Genomic DNA, 21,996 nt, shown 5'->3' with positions numbered 1-21,996 from the left:
GTTTAAACCTTAAAGTCCTTGTAGTTGGTTTTGTTCTGCAGTTTGTGATCTTGTCTCTTGTAGCGTGTGCCTGTACTTTAGTCCAATTAAGCTCTAATTAGTAGGAGAACCCCTGCTTCTTAATGGAGGCATTGGAGGGTTTTCAGCAGGCAAAGTGCTTTGGCACTCAGTGCCTCCCTGCTATGCGAGAGCCAGGTACTGAGATGAACTGAGAGTGAAGCCTATTTCTCCCCGTCCCTGGGGGGAATTTGCAAGGATAATTACCCCCAATCATCTTTGTTTTTCCTTCACCAACAATCTCCTGCTGTCGTGGGGTCTGCCTCCATTAAGGCAGAACAGAACCGGAAGATGCACATTTTAGTTAGTTAGCTTACACCAGCCAATTCCTGCCATCCTGCCTTGCCTTTCTGTTTGAGGAATTGATCTAGCCCCAATGTGCAGCAACTCTGAGTTGTCTATTGAAATCAGAAGTGTAGTCAGAAAAGCCATTAATTGATTTAACTCATCAACCAGAAGTGATCACATTTCACTCCGGGTGGAAACACAAGATTCAGGAATAATTTGAGCAGAGGAGGCAGAACCACAATTTCTGGGGAATTAATTCTCAAGGCTGTTATTCTTCCATTCAGTTTTTGCAGCTCAATCTGGTGCAGCCCACCTTCCATGGATCTCTCTACCACTGCTGTGATCTTCCTGTTCCTCACCTACCACCTCTGTGAGGCAGAACATCGAAGCTATAGTTCAGTCCTCACGGTGGACAATGGCGGGCAGTGGGGAAAATGGGGAAAAATTGAATTCTGTCCCAAAGGACATGCATACGGATTCTCGCTGAAGGTAAGGGCTTATCTATATCTACTTTTTGATACCCTGATCCCAAGGAGTAGTCACAATTATGTGTGTGTGTGTGTATATATACTGCTTCCCGTCTTTCTTTCTGAACCCATTGCCTGTATATTGCTGCCTGCAAGGTGCTTTGAAGTGTTGACTGCCATGCTTAAAGATTTAATATCTCTAAAAAGTCTCCATGACACTTTGTCAATCCATACTGGAGAGGCTTAGAGTGAATTGCATTTTACATAAAAGAAAACTACCATGAATCTGGATGGGCTGGAGGAAAAAAAGGACAAGGATACAGAAATGTTTGGAATGCAATGAACTGGCAGTATTGTGGTCAGGTTTATCTCCCTGAAAAGTGAGCACCCAACTGGCAAATACAGACTAAACTGCTAGTGTGGAAGAAACCCAGGTAAGTTCTGGTGCTTTCTAGGAGGGTTAGCATATATCCAGAATTTCCCTGACATGTCCAGGATTTCAACAAGTTTCCCCAAAAAAGCGCAACAACTTTTTGTGTCCAGATTCTTACTTCTTGAAATAATATGGCAAGCCGAACTTCACAAACTGGTGGAAACCTGCTGTAGAATATGAAGACATAAGAGAGGGATTGAGGGTGCCTTAGCCAGTCATTAGCAAGATCAATTTTTTCCTATTAAGTTTGCTTACTTGGGGCCCATTGGACTGGTTGCACCAAAAAGCTACTGTCTTTTGATGCAGCTGGGAATGTAAATCTCAATCCATCAACAGTAATACATGTACACAAGTAGGGGCATGTAATTATGAACATATAAGTGCTTATTCAGGTTGCAAGCTAGTACTTTGTTAAATTGAGACAGCAGACGCAGTCTGAATGCGAGTGTTGTCAGAGTCCTAGCTTGGTTAACTACAATAACAATCCCCCCTTTTGTAACATACACAATATCTTTTTTCCGTTTTGTTTTCTACATGGGTACTATTTCTTTTTTTCTTTTTTTGTGTCTGGTCTTACTCTGTGCACTTGTAAATTTGTACTTTTTATTTTTCCAATAAAGAATATAAAACAGAGTCCTAGCTTGCAAAAACAGCTTTATTGCAGTCTCTTTCTCTCTTTTCCACCAGGTACAGGAAAAACAAGGCATGACCCTTGATGATACTTCCCTCAATGGCATCCGTCTCCATTGCAGTAGTGGTGGAGTTGTACAATCTACTGTCGGATCGTAAGCTTCTTCTTGATTTTTCTCTTTGTTGCTTGGAAAGTGATGGTCTGAGGGGCTGGCTGAAATCTATTATGCTTCAGCACCAGGACAGGATAATGTCAGGGTTTATCAGTCTCATTCTTAGCTCTTGGAGTCTAAGGATACCAACTCTAGGTTGCCTTCCGAATTTTAGAGGAACCCAGGAGGAAAGAGACTGCAACAACGGTCATGAAAAGCAGAGTTCCTTCCTGATGACCACACATCCCAAGAATAGAGAGAGCAAGAGGAAACCACCATATATCCTGAGAGTGGGGAACCTCAAGTCCAGGGGTCAAATGTGGTCCCCCAGGCTTCTCTGTCTGGTCCTCATGAATATCTGTGATTGTCAGGGGTCAGGACCTCAGGCAGGAAGGAGAGGCAGGCTGAGCAAAAAGGTTATATGAAAAGGCCTAGACCTACATAGGCTGTGCCTTCCTGATAAAAAGTAGACACAATACTCAAGCTCTCCTTCCTGCCGGATGCACTGGTCTAAAAGATCAATGCCTCCACTCAACAGCTATACCTGATGAGGTCTACAAAATATGCCTTTTTTAAAAAATCTAAGGATGAAACTGCCCTCTTGACTTTTGTGAGGGAAAGGAAATAATTCCAATTTGGATAGTATTTCCAGAGAGGCAGACATTACCACATTGTCCCCCCCCTTTTTTGCAGGTTGGGAAAGTGGACAAATATTGAGGAATGCCCCAGGGGCTACCTGGTCTCCTTTGCTCTGAAAGTGGAAGCCCCACAAGGGATCAAGGATGATACGGCAGCCAACAACATCCAGTTCAACTGTGGAGATGGGACTGGATTGGAGGGCAAGTCCACTGAGTTTGGTACTTATGGCCGCTGGAGCAAGCGCTGCACCACTGGTGCCATCTGCGGGATCCAAACAAAGGTGGAGGCTTACTCTGAATCTTCATCTGATAACACAGCACTTAATGATGTCAAGTTCTTCTGCTGTGACTGAATCACCTGGGCTACATCCTGCTACAACGCAGCTGCCTGTGTTCTAATGGTTTGTTGGCATGAAACTTAACCAACAATAAATCTTAACAAAAGAGTTGTGTGTACCTTTTGGAGCTTTTTCCCTTCCTGATCTCAATTCCTTAAGCAATGTAAAAGAGGGTTCCATCCTAGAGTCGTAGTGTGATATCTTTAGCCCATTGATCTACCCAGGCCCACCGGCCTCTCAGTTTGCCCCATGAGGTTGCTTTGAACCAATCACACCCACTTGCCAATCACCAGCCATCTCAGGCACAGAGATCTCTTATGTCTGATCTAAGCACCATGTGGTAAGATTTGAGGATTTGAAGGAATCTATTCTCTCCGATCTTAGCACAAAGCAAATCAGCCAACTCCTAGGGGCCGAGGTCCCTTTGCCTTCCCCATAAAGTATTTTAGGGGGTCATGCCTCCCCCCCAGGTTGATGGGCATTGCCATTCGAATGGTGTGCATCATGTGATCAATTATGTGGGGCAGAGCTTACTTTTCTTCCCCCCATATTGTATTCAAGTTGGCACCCCTGGCACCAACCACCACCAAGAGCTCAAAGTGCAAGCAGAGTCTTATGCTGAATTTTAGCCCTCTGCTGAACAGTGCTAAGTTCAGAGATAAGCCTTGGAGCTGTTATTCGAGAGTAGAAGACAACAAGAACAAGAACAAGAACAAGAACAAGAACAAGAACAACAACAACAACAACAACAACAACAACAACAACAATTTATTATTATTTGTACCCCACCCATCTGGCTGGGTCTCCCCGGCCACTCTAGGCGGCTTCCAACCAATATTAAAATACAATACAAAGTCACAGATTAAAAACTTCCCTAAACAGAGCTGCCTTCAGGTATTTTCTAAATGTCAGGTAGTTGTTTATCTCTCTGACCCTGATGGGAGGGCGTTTCACAGGGCGGGCACCACTACCGAGAAGGCCCTCTGCTTGGTTCCCTGTAGCTTTGCTTCTCACAGTGAGGGAACCGCCATAAGGCCCTCGGCACTGGATCTCAGTGTCCGGGCTGAATGATGGGGGTGGAGACGCTCCTTCAGGTATACTGGACCGAGGCCGTTTAGGGCTTTAAAGGTCAGCACCAACACTTTGAATTGTGCTTGGAAAGTGTACTGAGAGCCAATGTAGATCTCTCAGGACCGGTATTATGTGGTCCCGGCGGCCACTCCCAATCACCAGTCCAGCTGCACATATTCCTAAATCCATTTGCACATATTCCTACTCCAGGAGTGTGGTGGTGGAGGATGCAAATGCCTTTACTCTTAAAATGCAGGCAGCATTTCACTTCCCTTCAATCTATGCACAATGAGACTGTAGCGCTGAAACCAGAGAAAGGACTCTGCTTGCTCTTGGAGAGTAAAAAACTGTTTTTCATTCTGAATGTGTGTATGTATACTTGTCTGCCTGCCTCTTTCTCTCTATGTTTGTGTGCCTGTTGATTTCATTTATTTTCTATTTCTATTTATTTATTTGGATTTTTATTCTGCTTTTGGCCCCAACCACCCATGGAAAATTGGCCACATTCCAATCTACCCCTTGGGGCGAAATGGCTTCAGTGCTCCAGTCATATAGGGATTGACAAATGGATATGTTATGTTATTTTCTTCTGAGTCCTGAAGCACAGCAATCAAAACGATGGTTAGAGAGCAGTGGAGTAGTGGATCCATGATCACATCTGAGGTCCCAAATGCTCAGGTGGCCAGAATAGAAGTTTTCCCCTCTTCCATTTGCTGCACTGGTAAACGGCTGTTGTACAGTAGCTGAGTGACCCAGACTGCCACCCTCTTTGCAGAATGTGGCAGCTTTTGATCTAGTAGATCATTGCCTGATCTGCTCCACCCAAACTTCATTCCTTTAACATCTTGGACTTCATGCTTCCTACTACTGGACACCTTTACTCCTCCAAACAGCAAATAGCAGGAATTAGGATTGCTGTTTCATTTATGATGTCACTGAGCTAGATCCGTCTCTGTATTTTTCTAAGTAGAGAAGGAATTAAAAAATGGTTTTTTTATTTTAAAAAATGTCAGTTTTAAATCCACACGTTTACATTTTGATCATGAAAACTGAGTGCATGATCAAACTTACCCAAGCACTCAGATCAAAGTATCGTGTTAGACTGGAATGCTTCATCCAGGCGTCTCATGGGGAAACAATTAATTTAAACAAAAACCAAAAAACTGAAAGAGGACAAACAGGAAAAGAAACAAATGCAGAAAGGGAAAACAACAGAGGGAGGGAGGGAGGGAGAAAGCCCCTTCTGCCCTTAGAAAGGAGGGGGGTTGCGGTTAGCAAGAGCCCTCCATGTGTGCAGGGTATGCCTGCATCCCCTGGCGCTATTGGGCGAGCTCTGGGTGCAGTGCCCAGCTGGCTGGCCAACCGGTGCAGCAGGCTAGGGCGTGCCCACTGCACTTAAGTGGGCTCGCAGCCAGAGCTCGCCCTCTGTTCCTGGGCTCCTGACCATTCCTGTTTTCCCTTCCCACCCCCCCCCCTTTTTTAGGCTAGGTTTTCCTTGACCTTGCTATGGACCACGGTTGGTCGCCGTTGAGGGTCCTGGTAGGAATTTTTCCACCTGGCAAATTGGCTCCGCCTTGTGGTTTTCGCCTACCTCGTAGCAACTCGACACAACTTTGGTTTGGCGGTTAGGCATTGGATAAGGTCAGGAAGGTTAGGAGGTGGGGGGGAGGTCGGGCCATCACCTCCCCCAAATGCTGAAGGGTACTTTGATAAAGGAGTCCGGGGGGCGTGTCCGTGTCCGGAGCCGTGGGTGGTGAGGGCCTAAGGCACACCCCATATCGGTGATCACAGGGTGAGTCCTTAGCTGATGTTCAGCAGCACGGGCTCACCCAACAGCGATTATCCCTTCCTGGACTGCCAGCACGTCGTACTGGAGTCGGATATAGTCAGTTAGATCCAATGCCTAAAGCCAATACCGCTCAACATCCGGAACCAATAAAGTTGTGGCCTTTTCTTGCCCATTTAACCTTAATTACGGTGTCTTGTGTCTTATTTATCACGGGAGGGGTCGGGATATCGACATGCAAAGAAAGAAAGAAAGAAAGAGAGAGAGAGAGAAAGAAAGAAAGAAAGAAAGAAAGAAAGAAAGAAAGAAAGAAAGAAAAGAAGGGGCCAAGGGGCCAAGCAAAATGGAGGTTAATAAAAAAGGCATTCACCAGATAAATTTATTGAAAGATGGAATGAAGTGCATTTATGAATCACCAGAACACCAAATTTTGGGACTATATAGACTATATATGTTATTTTCTCCCACAGAATTCCTTTTGATTATTTCTCTCATACGCAAGTACAGGAGAGACAACTTTCTATAATATTTTCGTTGGTTGCCTGTTCTGTTCTTTCACCGATAAAAATGAAATGAAATAAAATGAAGAATAAGTGTGCCCCTTCTTATCAGCTGTGAGAGGAGCAGGAACAGGATACACAGGCACCATGTGTGTCAGTGTGTGTGTGAGCAAACTAGGGGTGACAAGGTGAAACATTCACCTCTTGTGGTCACGGCAGACAGAAGTGGGTTAGGAGGAGCTGCTTCCCATAGTGCTCAGCCCTAGGAAGATGCAGAGGTCACCTGGCTAAGAGGAGGATAAAGCCTCAGAATGCAGCAAGACAGAAGTTTGCACAACTGCTTACTAAAGTGAAATGAAGAGGTGGGGGAAGGGATGTTGCCAAAAGAGAACCAGGGCATGGCGAATGTCCCACTTCATAAGCCCCTGGGATGCCCTCTAAGAAACATAGGATTGCTCCCTAAAATGCACTAATGGCTGGTTGTAAGTCACTTTGTGTTGCTCTGGGCAAACACATTTACTCAATAAAAAAGAAATCTTAATAGAAGCAGCCCCCACATTTCAACATTAAAAAGCAACAGTTTCAATAGTGAAGCATAAGACAATATAAAGATGAATATACAACATCACTAAAAAATGCACAGCATACAACTAAAACCCTGTGAATTCAAAGGTTCAGTTTTAAAACTTTGGACAATAATGACCACAAAGTTGGCACCAGGGGAGCCTTTCCGGGGAAGGCATTTCATAACCAGGCAGACACCATCCATAAGACCCTGTATCCGGGAGCACTGGAAGAGATCCTCTGGTGATGATATTGGGGTCCAGGTAAGTACACCTGGGAGGAGGTGATCCTTGAGGTAAGCTTCTCCCTGGTCTTTTAAGGAGTAGACAATAAATCACTAGTGCAATTATACTGAAATTGTCCAAAAGCCCTTTAACAGTCTTGATACCCCATGTGGAACTTTCTGTACTCTTTTCAAAGTCACCCCACCTATTAGTCACTGCAGTTAATCTAAAAGGAAGATCATGGATAATGGACACAAGACTACCTCCAGCCCAGTAATGTTATAGTGATTAAGCTGATAAAAATTCATTTCCATGGATGATTCATCAGCAATTTGTTTGCTTACCTTCAAACAGCAGTTAGTTTCTTTTTCTTTTTAAAATATTTTTATTCATTTTATAAGAAAAATACAAAGAAAACACATACAAAACAAACAACACACTACCCAATCTCCTCCTTCTGAAATTCATTTTCAGTCTTCATTGGCAGTTACATACTGTTAGCAATCACCCGAGATTATTTCCCTAAAACATTCTTTCTTATACAACCCACCTCCAACATCATTACCGAAAACCTCTAGCCACTTCCCTAAGGAATATAAAATCTAAACATTACAATATTTTTTTAAAAAATACACTCTAAATTTCTTCCAATCTTCCTGCACCGTTTCCTCTCCTTGGCCGCGTAGTCTCGCTGTTAGCTCAGCAAGTTCCATAAAGTCTATCATCTTCATTTGCCATTCTTCTACTCTTGGTATCTCTGGATTCTTCCAATTCTTGGCGATTAGTGTTCTTGCTGCTGTTATGGCGTACAAAAAGAAAGTAATACCCTTTTTGGGAATTTCTTCCCCTATGATTCCCAGTAGAAAGGCTTCTGGTTTCTTCATAAAGGTGTTTTTTAATACCTTTTTCATTTCATTATAAATCCTTTCCCAGAAATCCTTCATCTTGGGCCATGTCCACCACATGTGATAAGGTCCCTTCTTTCTCTTTACATTTCCAACATTTGTTATCTGGTGTATGATACATTTTTGCAAGTTTTACAGGAGTTAAGTACCATCTATACACCATTCCCATCATATTTTCCCTCAACGCTGTACATGCCGTAAACTTATAGCCTTTTTTCCCACAACCTCTCCCAATCCTTAAGCATAATATTGTGCTCCACATCCTTGCCCAATCAATCATTACTGATTTCAGTTGTTCATCTTTGAATACCACTCTTGGAATAAACTGTACACTCTAGAAAGATTTTTACTCTTTGTATCCAACAATTCCATTTTCAATCTGGATTTATCAGTCTGAAAACCTGTATTTTTGCTATCAATGCTGAACATTTTATTAATCTGATGATACTGTAACCAATCACTTAATTTATCTTTAAGTTGTTCATATGACTTTAATTTAAATTTATTATCAACTTCCAACAGCAAATCACTGTATTTCAACCACTTTGTTTCCATATTTAGCTTTTTCTGAGCCTTGGCTTCCAATGGAGAAATCCACCAAGGTGTTTTCCTATCTAACAGATCCTTATATCTAATCCAAACATTGAACAATGCTTTTCTAATAATATGATTCTTAAATCCTCTGCGGGCCTTTATCTTATCATACCATAAGTAAGCATGCCATCCAAAAACATTATCATAGCCTTCCAAGTCTAGTACATCAGTATTTTCCAGCATAAACCATAATTTTAAATCTGGCAGAGAGAAACCACCTCTTTCTTTTACATCCATTAATAATTTAAACTTAATTCTCATCCCCCCCCCCCGCCAGATAAACTTGGATAATACCTTTTGCCATTCTTTAAATCACTTAACATTATCAATGATAGGCATTACTTGGAACAAAAACAACATCTTTGGCAATCCATTCATTTTCACAGCAGAAATTCAGCCCAACAATGATAACTTTAGATTTGACCATATTTCCAATTCTCTCTTAATTTCATTCCACAACTTTTCATAATTGTCTTTATACAAATTCAGATTATTTGATGTTAAATTCACACCAAGGTACTTCACCTTTTTAGCAAAATTCAAACCAGTGGTAACCTCTAATCTAGATATCTCATCTTTTGTAAGATTTTTACACAAATCTTTGGTTTTAGTCTTATTCAATTTCAGGCCTGCAAACTGACCGAATTCTTGCATCAAATCCAGTGCTTTACTAGCACTGGTTTCTGGGTCCTGAAGTGTCAACACCAAATCATCTGCAAAGGCTGTTAACTTATGCTGTTTTGACCCTACCACAATACCTTTTACCTCATCATTCTTCCTTAACATATTCAGGAGTACCTCCAGGACAGAAATAAAAAGCAGGGGGGAAATAGGGCACCCTTGCCTGGTACCTTTTTTCAATTCTAAATTCTTCTGAAACCACATTATTAACAATAATTTTAGCTTTTTGCTCAGAATAAATCGCATCGATACCATTTAAGAAATTTTTCCCAACCTCCATATTATGCAAATTCATCTTCATAAAACTCCATCGAACGTTATCAAAGGCCTTCTCTGCATCAATAAACATTAAAATGGCTTTACAATTCTTTTTAGATTCTAGCATTTCCAAAGTATCAAGAACATTTCTAACATTATCTTTCATATGACTCCCAGGTAGAAAACCTGCCTGGTCTTGATTTATATATTCCTTCAAAACTAGCTTCAGCCTTCTTACAAAAATATTTGCAAAATTTTTGTAATCCACATTCAATAAGGAAATTGGTCGATAATTTTTCACTTGCGATCTATCTGTATCTGGTTTAGGAATCAGAGTAATAAAAGCTTCTTTCCAGGTCTCAGGTGCTTGGCACCCCCTTAATATCTTATTACACACATCCATCAGTGGTTGAATCAGCCAATCCTTCAATGTCTTGTAGTACTTGGATGTTAGCCCATCAGGTCCTGGAGCCTTCCCAATTTCTATCTGGTTTATAGCCATCTCCACCTCTTGTCTCAATATCAAGTCATTGAGTACGGTCTTTTTATCTATGGGAATTTTCTGCAAACCTTTAGAATTCAAAAACTGTTAGCTTTATTTTCTTTTTCCTTCGTATATAACTGTTTATAGTATTTCTGAAATTTTTTCCTAATCTCTGCAGGATTCTCAATGGATTTTCCATCGACCACAATATGTGTAACTGTATTTTCCTTCTGTTTCTTCTTCAGTTGTCAGGCTAACAATTTCCCACATTTATTTGCAGATTCAAAAGTCCTCTGCTTCCTCAATTTTATCTTCCATTCAATCTCCTGATTGATAATTTGCAAATAGTGGGATTGTAAAACTTTAATCTCCTTTTGAATCTGTTGATTGCCTCTAAGTTTTTTCTCTTTGTCCTTCAATTGTGACAGAATGCTTTCTTTTTTTCTCATTCTGGGCCTTCTTCTGAATTGAGTTTTGCTGAATTAGGAAGCCTCTAATAACTGCTTTACTTGCATCCCATAAAACCCTCAGATCTGTAACTGTAATTATATTTACATCAAAATAGTATTTTAGGGTCTTTTGGGCATATTTTACAATCTGTTAATTCCTAAATAAAGCATCATTCATTCTCCATCTGAAAGATCCCTGCAGAGTTAGTTTTAGTTCCAAAAAAAAAAAAAAGCATCTTTGGAAATATTTCAGCTTTTGTCAACCTTGGGACAAAGTTTTTGATGATCCAAATGTAATCTGGGCTGCTAAAGGATTGATTTGGCTCTGAAAAATATGTAAAATACGTATTTCTGTTGGATATTTTAATCTGCAAATATCCAACAAGTCCAAATTATCCACCAAGTCGAAAAAAAAGTTTTGGGTAGTCTTCCATCATTTGAGAGCTTTTGTGATCTGTCCATCAAGGTGGAGACTAATCCATTTAGATCACCCAGAAAAGCAGCAGTTACTGTAGTTTCAGCAGTTAGCTTTGGTAGTTGGATTAGCCAGTTTTCTAGAGTCAATAATCTGTTTTAGAAATTAAAGGTCATGGATGTGCTCTCACCTTTGTCCCTAGCCTGCTGGAGATCATTGACCAGTGCCACCAAGGCAATTTCAATCCCATGATGAGGCCCGAATCCCAACTGCAAGGGTTCCAAATGGTCCACTTCTTCCAGGTGTGCCTGGAGTTGTTCAGAATTCTTTGGTGATCAGCCTTCTTTATGGTCCAGCTCTCACTTAAATACATTGCTACTGAGTAAACCATAGCTTTAACTCTACAGACCTTTGTTGGCAAGGTGATGTCTCTAAGTGTCCCCTAAGTGCCTTCCATTCAAACAAATGTAGTGGGCAATATTGCTTTCATTCACTGAAGTGGTAGTTGCTGACTTTCCAAACCAAAAGGCATCAAGTGTGGTCTATCTTGGCCCATTTTTATGGCTAGTAGGGATAGTCATTTCTGCATCAGGATAGGAAACGCTTGCCTCATGCCACCATCTCCCCGCTCCTCTTAAACATTATTAAAGACTTTGCAGCTCTACATTGGCCTTTCTTCCTCGTGATTGTTTGTATCCTCCAACAGGTCTTTGCAGGACTGTAATAGACCTTACAGTGTGAGGCTTCTGTGGCGGAATAATGCCTGCTGATGATTCAGGTTCATCATGGGCTAACCTATCACTCCCATTTTAGGTAGGTGTTCCTGGGGAGGCGGAGCTAGTTGGCATTCTAAAAGGAGGGGGAACAACCGTTAAAAGGCAGTTGGGGGTTTGGCAGTTGGGGGTGGAGTTTAGAGAGAGAAAATGCGAGGTTAGGCTTTGGGGAATGGGAGAAAAGGTCATTACCATTGCTAAAGGGATGCAGGAAATATTATAACTAAGCTGAGTTACATGAGAAGAAGATTTGTACCAGTAATAACCCGAGACATCCATGTTTTCAAGTTACCTAATAAAGTTAAATGTGCTTAAACGTTCGTTGACTCTGGCAGTGTATCAGTACCTTAAGAGGTGTGACTAAGAGGAGAGAACAAAGCTTTCCTGGGGAAGAGGAAACTGTTTGCTTATTCTCCTGTCATACAGAGGGCTGGACATTGAAGCCAAGTGTGCCACTTATTTGCCTAAAGGGGAGGCAAACTGCAGTAGTTGGGAACCCTGGTAGGGAGATCCTATAGGTGGCAAAAGGTTTTCAACCGTAGAGCCCTGAGGTACCCCAGAGACAATTCCCATATGAACACTGAAAGATTCACCCTAGTTGTCAGTGAAACTTAGGGAGAGTCACTGTTGGGGAAGTATTGAAGGGGAGGGAATAGGATCCCTCACAGCTTCCTGTAAAATTCTGAAGGGTACTATGAAGCTGAGGGTGAAATTCTGCAGTTCTGGTATTCTGTGGGCATATCTACACCACAAAGTTATATCAGATCTCTACCAAGTGAACTGTCATGGCTTTACCTGAATGGTTTCGTGAACAGCAGATTGATGAGGGAACTGTAACTCTCTCTGAGAAAACTACTATCTACACAGTGTGGAGCTACAGTTATCAAGACAAAAGACACCTTCTTTCCCCTCTCTCTGACACCCTCTTCTGTGTGTGTTGCCCTCTCCCCCACCCGATTTCCTCCATGTCTAGTGGCTTCCCATGAGAAGGAAACATCACTTTTTCTGGAAGTCTGAACTCACTGCTTGAGGACTTGTGGCAATTAGGCTGAGAACCAACCCTGTTCTAAAGCAAATTGTACAGTCCTGGTCTTTGTCCCTGAAATGATGTCCTCACCCTTCTGATAGCTCTCTCCACTCCCCCTGGCAAATGGCTTCTGCTTGTGCAGGCACTTCCTAAAAGCCACTGGTAATAGAGGTGAGAAAAGCACAGGACCAGGAAGACTTCACAGCCCTCTCCATCTGCTCTGCTCCATGATGGATCAGTGGAGCATGGGAGGTGTTGCTCAGTACAGAGAGTTCCTACATTGCATTATGCTGTCCCCTTTAAATTCCCTGCTTGCGTCCATGTTTCTTCACTCAGTTTATGGACACCCTCCTTCTGCTTGTAGAGTAATTGGCAGCTGAGAGACGGTAAGTAGAACTCCTAGTGAGGGCAAAGAAAGGCAAGGCTCGCGATGTAGCCAGAATGATGTAGGCCTGATCAACTGTGAGACTTGAGTGAAGTAGACATGGGTGGGTTTCAGCCAAGTATTCTTGTTCTTGGTATTAGGTCCTTTTTGTGAAAAGTATACCCCACAGGTTTTCAGGGTATTTAAATATGCACTTCTTCTGAAGTGTTGCAAGTGTATAAAACAGAAATGGAGAGAGTTTGCATAGGAAAGACATTTTAGCAAGGGCAAAGGGTGGGTAGGAAATGCACATCTTAGTTTTTTTAAAATAATATTTTTATTAGTTTTCACTTACAATCAAATAATAGCCTCATTATAACAATACCAGTTTATAATACAATTATTAATATCAATCGTTCAAATATGGAATTATATAATTTAGATAAAGTGGACCCTCGCCTGCTAGAATTGATGGCTTGATTATTTGCTTTATTTCTGCATTCCAAAATCTTATTAATTTTCATTACATTCCGGTCATAATAATAATAATCCCTTATACAACAACTTCAGTATTAATAATTTCTATTCTTGTTGACATAATAATAATAATAATAATAATAATAATAATAATAATTCTATTATTTGTACCCTGCCCATCTGGCCGGGTCCCTCCAGCCACTCTGGGTGGCTTCCAACAAATATTAAAACACATTAAAATATCATAGATTAAAAACTTCCCTAAACAGGGCTGCCTTCAGGTATTTTCTGAATGTCAAGTAGTTGCTTATCTCTTTGACCTCTGATGGTTCCACAGGGCGGGTGCCACTACCGAGAAGGCCCTCTGCCTGGTTCCCTGTAGTTTTGCTTCTCGCAGTGAGGGAACCGACAGAAGGCCCTCGGCGCTGGATCTCAGTGTCCGGGCTGAACGATGGGGGGGGGGGAGACGCTCCTTCAGGTATACAGGACAAAGGCCGTTTAGGGCTTTAAAGGTCAACACCAACACTTTGAATTGTGCTCGGAAACGTACTGGGAGCCAATGTAGATCTCTCAGGACCGGTGTTATGTGGTCCCGGCGGCCACTCCCAGTCACCAGTCTAGCTGCCACGTTCTGGATTAATTGCAGTTTCTGGGTCACCTTCAAAGGTAGCCCCACATAGATCGCATTGCAGTAGTCCAAGCGGGAGATAACTAGAGCATGTACCACTCTGGCGAGACAGTCTGCGGACAGGTAGGGTCTCAGCAAAAGCATTGCAGGAGATCTTGGGGTCCCTTCCAGGCCCTGATGATGAAGGTGGTTCTGCTAAATTGCGAACCACCTGGAAAAGTCTCCTGCTGCTGTTTTCTGCAGATGCAATAGAGGCGGTGAAGAAAGTTTTCTTCGCCAACAATCTCCTGCTGCCATGGGGTCCGCCTCCATTGAGGCAGAACAGAACTAGAAGCTGCACATTTTAGTTAGTTGCCGGTAGCTTACACAAGCCAATTCCTGCCATCCTGCCTTGCCTTTCTGTCTGAGGAATTGATCTAGCCCCAATGTGCAGCAACTCTGAGTTATCTATTGAAATCAGAGTGTAGTCAGAAAAGCCATTAATTGATTTAACTCATCAACCAGAAGTAATCACACTTCCCTCCATGGTGGTGGAGGTGGACACACACACACAAGATTCAGGAAGATTTTGAACAAAGGAGAGAGAACCACACTTTCTGGGGAATAAATTCTTAAGGCTGTTATTCTTCCATTCAGTTTTTGCAGCTCGATCTGGTGCAGTCCACCTTCCATGGATCTCTCTACCAGTGCTGTGGTCTTCCTGTTCCTCACCTACCACCTCTGTGAGGCAGGACATCGAAACTATAATTCAATCCTCATAGTGGCCAATGGCGGGCAGTGGGGAGAATGGGGAAAAATTGAATTCTGTCCCACAGGATATGCATACGGATTCTCACTGAAGGTAAAGGCTTATCTATATCTTCTTTTTGATACCCTGATCCCAAGAAGTAGTCACAATATTCAAGTTGCTTCCCGTCTTTCTTTCTGAACCCATTGCCTGTATATTGCTGCTTGCAAGGTGCTTTGAAGTGCTGACTGCCATGCTTAAAGATTTAATAGCTCTAAAAAGTCTTCATGCCACTTTGTCAATGCATACTGGAGAGGCTTAGAGTGAATTGCATTTTACATAAAAGAAAACTACCATGAATCTGGATGGGCTGGAGGAAAAAAGGAACAAGGATACAGAAAAGTTTGGAGTGCAATGAGCTGGCAATATTGTGGTCAGGTTTATCTCCCAGAAAAGTGAGCACCCAACTGGCAAATATAGACTAAACTGCTAGTGTGGAAGAAACCCAGGTAGGTTTTCTATGTGCTTTCTAGGAGGGTTAGCAGAAATCCAGATTTTCCCTGACATGTCCAGGATTTCAACAACTTTTTTTGTCTGGATTCTTACTTCTTGAAATAATATGGCAAGCCGAACTTCACAAAATGGAGGAAACTTGCTGTAGAATATGAAGACATAATAGAGGGATTGAGGGTGCCTTTGCCAGTCATTAGCAAGATCAATTTTTTCCTATTGAGTTTGCTTACTTGGGTCTCATTGGACTGGTTGCACCAAAAAGCTACTGTCTTTTGATACAACTGAGAATGTAAATCTCAATCCATAACCAATAATACTTGTACACAAGTAGGGACATGTAATTATGAACAGATAACTGCTCATTCAGGTTCTAAGCTAGTACTTTGGAAAATTGAGACGGCAGACGCAATCTGAATGTCAGTGTTCTCAGAGTCCTAGCTTGGTTATCTACAATAACAATCCCCCCTTTTGTAACATACACAATATTTTTTCTCTTTTGTTTTCAACATGGGTACTATTTCTTTTCTTTTTTGTGTCTGGTCTTACTCTGTGCACTTGTAATTTTGTACTTTTTATTTTTCCAATAAAGAATATGAAACAGAGTCCTAGCTTGCAAAAACAGCTTTATTGCCGTCTCGTTCTCTCATTTGCAACAGTATGAGGTAGAACAAGGTGTTATCGGTGATGATACTTCCCTCAATGGCATCCGTCTCTATTGCAGTAGTGGTGCAGATGTACAATCTACCGTTGGACCGTGAGCATCTTCTTGATTTTTCTCTTTGTTGCTTGGAAAGTGATGGTGTGAGGGGCTGGCTGAAATCTATTATGCTTCAGCACCAGGACAGGATAATGTCAGGGTTTATCAGTCTCATTCTTAGCTCTTGGAGTCTAAGGATACCAACTCTAGGTTGCCTTCCAAATTTTAGAGGGACAAAAGGGGAAAGACACTGCAACAACAGAGTACAAAGGTCAGGAAAAGCAGAGTTTCTTCCTGAGTACCACACATCCCACCATAGCTGTCAACTTTTCCCTTTTTTAAAGGGAAATTCCCTTATTCCGAATAGGATTCCTCGCAAGAAAAGGGAAAAGTTGACAGCTATGCATCCCACGGAAAGAGAGAGCAAGAGGAAACCACCATCTATCCTGAGTGTGGGGAACCTCAAGCCCAGGGGACAAATGTGGTCTCCCAGGCTTCTCTGTCTGGACCTCATGAGTATCTGTGATTGTCAGTGGTCAGGATCTCAGGCAGGAAGGAGAGGTAGGCTGACAAAAAAAGCTGTACCTAGGCTGTGCCTTCCTGAGAGAAAGTAGGCACAATACTGAAGCTCTCCTTCCTGCCGGATGCACTGGCCTAAAATATCAATGCCTCTACTCAACAGCTGTTAAGCAGAGACCTTGATCCTGTGGGGTGCAGGTGCTGCTTTGCCAGTGGCTTTCTTGCAGGAAAGTCACTACCACTTAAGTGAGTGGATCCCATCCTGCATGGTGCTGGTCAATGGACTTCATGAAGGAGCAGCTCCACCACACAGAATCAGGTCATTCTGCTTAACATCTGTTAGGCAAGAGCAGCAAATCCTACATGGGACTGATGCACCCTGACCTTAAAAAAACCCCATTCTTAACAGAATATTAGGGTTTAAAACCCCTTTAAAGATTCTTTAGCTCCAACCCTAGATTGTTCCAGGGGCAGATTGGAAGGGTATGGTGTAGGTGGCCCTTGGGTGGCACAGGGCAAACCCACCTAATCCAGAGTTCACAACATATAGCCATACTTAGAAGTTGAGGTTTGGTAGACATACTATATCAGATGAGGTCTACAAAAGACGCGTTTTTAAAAAATCTAAGGAGGAAACTGCCCTCTTGACATTCATGTGGGAAAGCAAATAATTCCAATTTGGGTCATATTACCAGAGAGGCAGACATTGCCATATTGCAATTTTTTTTTGGCAGGTGGGGAGAGTGGACAGAGGTTAAGGAATGCCCCAGGAACAGCTACCTGGTTGCCTTCGCTCTGAAAGTGGAAGCCCCACAAGGGCCAGGTGATGATACGGCAGCCAACAACATCCAGTTCAACTGTGGAGATGGGACTGGACTGGAGGGCAAGTCCACCGACTTCGGTACTTATGGCCACTGGAGCAAGCGCTGCACCACTGGTGCCATCTGCGCGATCCAAACAAAGGTGGAGGCTCCAGATGAAGGTGATAGCACAGCACTTAATGATGTCAGGTTCTTCTGCTGTGACTGAATCACCTGGGCTACATCCTGCTACAACACAGCTGCCTGTGTTCTAATGGTCTGTTGGCATGAAACTTAACCAACAATAAATCTTAACAAAAGTGTTGTGTGTTCCTTTTCGAGCTTTGTCTCTTCCTGATCTCAATTCCTTAAGCCTGCATGAATTGGTTTTGGATAGGAGGCCAATGCAATGTTAAAGAGGGTACCATCCTAGAGCTGTAGTGTGATATCTTTAGGCCATTGATCTACCCAGGCCCACCAGCCTCTCAGTTTGTCCCATGAGGTTGCTTTGAACCAATCACACCCACTTGCCAATCACCAGCCATCTCAGGCACAGAGATCCCTTATGTCTGATCTAAGCACCATGTGGCAAGATTTGAGGATTTGAAGGAATCTATTCTCTCCAATCTTAGCACTGAGCATAGCAGCCAACTCCTAGGGGCCGAGGTCCCTTCGCGTTCCCCATAAACTATTTGAGGGGGTCACTCCCCCCCCCCCCAAGTTGATGTGCATTGCCATTTGAATGGTGTGCATCATGTGATCAATTATGTGGGGCGGAGCTTACCTGCCTCCCCCCATATTGTATTCAAGTCAGCACCCCTGGCACCAAGCACCACCAAGATCTGAATGTGGAAGCTGAGTCTTATCCTGAATTTTAGCACTCCGCCCAACATTGCTAAGCTGAGAGGTAAGCCTCGGGCTGTTATTTGGGAGTAGACGGCAACATTTGCACATATTCCTACTCCAGGAGTCTGGTGGTGGAGGATGCAAATGCCTTTACTCTTAAAGTGCAGGCAACATTTCACTTACCTTCAATCTATGCACAATGAGACTGTAGCGCTGAAACCAGAGAAAAGACTCTGCTTGCTCTTGGAGAGTGAAAAACTGTTTTTCATTCTTAAAGGTTTGGGAAAGGGATCTCTGGCTTTCTGAATGTGTGTGTGTGTATACTTGTCTGCCTGCCTCTTTCTCTCTATGTTTGTGTGCCTGTTGATTTCATTTATTTTCTATTTCTATTTATTTATTTGGATTTTTATTCTGCTTTTGTCCCCATCCACCAATGGAAAATTGGCCACATTCCAATCTACCCCTTGGGGCGAAATGGCTTCCCTGCTCCTGTCATATAGGGATTGACGAATGGATATGTTATGTTATTTTCTTCTGAGTCCTGAAGCACAGCAATCAAAACGATGGTTAGAGAGCAGTGGAGTAGTGGATCCATGATCACATCTGTGGTCGCAAATGCTCAGGTGGCCAGAATAGAAGCCCCCCCCTTCCGTTTGCTGCACTGGTAAACAGCTGTTGTAGCTGAGTGACCCAGACTTCCATCCTCTTTGCAGAATGTGGCAGCTTTGGATCTAGTGGATCATTGCCTGCTCTGCTCCACCCCAACCCCATTCCTTTAACATCTTGAACTTCATTATACTTGGACATCCTACTACTGGACACCTTTACGCCTCCAAACAGCAAATAGCAGGAGTTAGGATTGCTCTTTCATTTATGATGCCACTGAGCTGGATCCATCTCTGGATTTTTCTAAGTAGAGAAGGAATTGATTTTTTTTTTAAAATGTCAGTTTTAAATTCAGACATTTACATTTTGATCATGAAAACTGAGTGCATGATCAAACCTACCCAAGCACTCAGATCAAAGTATCGTGTTAGACCGGAATGCTTCATATAGGCGTCTCATGGGGAAACCATTAAAATATTTTTAACAGGAAAGAGGACACAAACAGGAAGAGACACAAGATCAGAAAGGGAAAACAACAGAGGGAGGGAGAAAGAAAGAGAGAAAAGAAAGAAAGAGAGAAAAGAAAGAAAGAAAGAAAGAAAGAAAGAAAGAAAGAAAGAAAGAAAGAAAGAAAGAAGAAAGGAAAGGAAAGGAAAGGAAAGGAAAGGAAAGGAAAGGAAAGGAAAGGAAAGGAAGTTCGGAAAATGAGAAGGACAGAAGCAAGGGGTGAAGCAAAGTGGAGGTTAATAAAAAAAGACATTCACCAGACAAATTTATTAAAAGATGGAATGAAGTTCATTTATGAATCACCAGAATACCAAATTTTCTGACAACATAGATGTTGTTGTTGTTGTTGTTGTTGCTGTTGTTGTTGTTGTTGTTCAGTCGTTCAGTCGTGTCCGACTCTTCATGACCGCATGGACCAGAGCACACCAGGCACGCCTATCTTTCACTGCCTCCCGCAGTTTGGCCAAACTCATGCCAGTCGCTTTGAGAACACTGTCCAATCATCTCGTCCTCGGTCGCCACCTTCTCCTTGTGCCCTCCATCTTCCCCAACATCAGGGTCTTTTCCAGGGAGTCTTCTCTTCTCATGAGGTGGCCAAAGTACTGGAGCCTCAGCTTCAGGATCTGTCCTTCTAGTGAACACTCAGGGCTGATTTCTTTAAGGATGGATAAAATTGATCTTTTTGCAGTCCATGGGGCTCTCGAGAGTCTCCTCCAGCACCATAATTCAAAAGCATCAATTCTTCGGCAATCAGTCTTCTTTATGGTCCAGCTCTCACTTCCATACATTACTACTGGGAAAACCATAGCTTTAACTATACGGACCTTTGTCGGCAAGGTGATGTCTCTGCTTTTTAAGATGCTGTCTCGGTTTCTCATTGCTTTCCTCCCAAGAAGCAGGTGTCTTTTAATTTAGTGACTGCTGTCACCATCTGCAGTGATCATGGAGCCCAAGAAAGTAAAATCTCTCACTACCTCCATTTCTTCCCCTTCTATTTGCCAGGAGGTGATGGGACCAGTGGCCATAATCTTAGTTTTTTTGATGTTGAGCTTCAGACCATATTATGCGCTCTCCTCTTTCACCCTCATTAAAAGGTTCTTCAATTCCTCCTCAATTTCTGCCATCAAGGTTGTGTCATCAGCATATCTGAGGTTGTTGATATTTCTTCCGGCAATCTTAATTCCGGCTTGGGATTCATCCAGTCCAGCCTTTCGCACGATGAATTCTGCATATAAGTTAAATAAGCAGGGAGACAATATACAGCCTTGTCGTACTCCAAGATAGACTATATATGTTATTTTCTCTTACTAAATTCCTTTTGATTATTTCTCTCATACGCGAATACAGGAGAGACATCTTTTCATAATACTTTCGTTGATTGCCTGTTCTGTTCTTTCACCAATAAAAATGAAATGAAAAAAGAATAAGTGTGTCCCTTCTTATCAGCTGTGAGAGGAGCAGGAAGAGGAGATACAGGCACCATGTGTGTCAGTGTGTGTGTGAGCAAACTAGGGGTGACAAGGTGAAACATTCACCTCTTGTGGTCGTGGCAGACAGAAGTGGGTTAGGAGGAGCTGCTTCCCATAGTGCTCAGCCCTAGGAAGATGCAGAGGTCACCTGGCTAAGAGGAGGATAAAGCCTCAGAATGCAGCAAGCCGGAAGTTTGCACAATCACTTACTAAAGTGAAATGAAGAGGTGGGGGAAGGGATGTTGCCAAAGAAGAACCGGGGCATGGCGAATGCCCCACTTCATAGGCCCCTGGGATGCCCTCTAAGAAACATGGGGTTGCTCCCTAAAATGCACTAATGGCTGGTTGTAAGTCACTTTGTGTTGCTCTGGGCAAACACATTTAATCAATAAAAAAGAAATCTCAATGGAAGCAGCCACCGCATTCCAGAGTTAAAAACAACAGTTTCAATAGTGAAGCCTAAGACAATATAAAGATGAATATACAACATCACTAAAAAAAATATACAGCACACATCTAAAACCTTGTGAATTCAAGGGTTCTGTTTTAAAACTTTGGACAATAAAGACCACAAAGATGGCACCAGGGGAGCCTTTCCAGGGAAGGCATTTCATAACCAGGCAGACACCACCCATAAGACCCTGTATCCAGGAGCACTGGAAGAGATCCTCTGATGATGATATTGGGGTCCAGGTAAGTACACCTGGGAGGAGGTGATCCTTGAGGTAAGCTTCTCCCCGGCCATTTAAGGAGGAGACAATAAATCACTAGTGCAATATAGTGAAATTGTCCAAAAGCCCTTTAAGAGTCTGGATACCGCATGTGGAACTTTCTGTACTCTTTTCAAAGTCACCCCACCTATAAGTCACTGCAGTTAATCTAAAAGGAAGATCATGGATAATGGACACAAGACTACCTTCAGCCCAGTAAGGTTATAGTGTATCAGATTATGCTGATAAATATTCATTTCCATGGATGATTCATCAGCAATTTGTTTCAATGCTTACCTTCAAGCAACAGTTAGTTTTAGCAGTTAGCTTTGGTAGTTGGATTACAGTCAATAATCTGTTTTAAAAAATTAAAGGTCATGGATGTAGAACACTCCCTTG

The 21,996-nt window shown here is 42.6% G+C and overlaps 2 protein-coding genes across 2 annotated transcripts; both read left to right on the top strand.

Moving 5' to 3' along the window:
* Window positions 1-663: 663 nt before the first annotated feature.
* LOC117044962 (vitelline membrane outer layer protein 1-like) lies at window positions 664-3,018 on the top strand. The gene is made up of 3 exons (XM_033145756.1): window positions 664-834; window positions 1,933-2,030; window positions 2,721-3,018. Exons 1-3 carry the CDS (start codon window positions 664-666, stop codon window positions 3,016-3,018), a joined length of 567 nt encoding a protein of 188 aa, XP_033001647.1.
* Window positions 3,019-14,843: 11,825 nt separating this feature from the next.
* On the top strand, window positions 14,844-17,688 carry LOC117044961 (vitelline membrane outer layer protein 1-like). Its single transcript, XM_033145755.1, has 3 exons — window positions 14,844-15,044; window positions 16,100-16,197; window positions 17,394-17,688. Exons 1-3 carry the CDS (start codon window positions 14,874-14,876, stop codon window positions 17,686-17,688), a joined length of 564 nt encoding a protein of 187 aa, XP_033001646.1. The 5' UTR covers window positions 14,844-14,873.
* The last annotated feature ends 4,308 nt before the right edge of the window (window positions 17,689-21,996 follow it).

The sequence above is a fragment of the Lacerta agilis genome, chromosome 4 (assembly GCF_009819535.1).
Source record: "Lacerta agilis isolate rLacAgi1 chromosome 4, rLacAgi1.pri, whole genome shotgun sequence".
NCBI lineage: Eukaryota > Metazoa > Chordata > Lepidosauria > Squamata > Lacertidae > Lacerta > Lacerta agilis.
The sequence above is the reverse complement of the archived record's forward strand: the minus strand, read 5'-3'. Positions and strand labels throughout refer to the sequence as shown.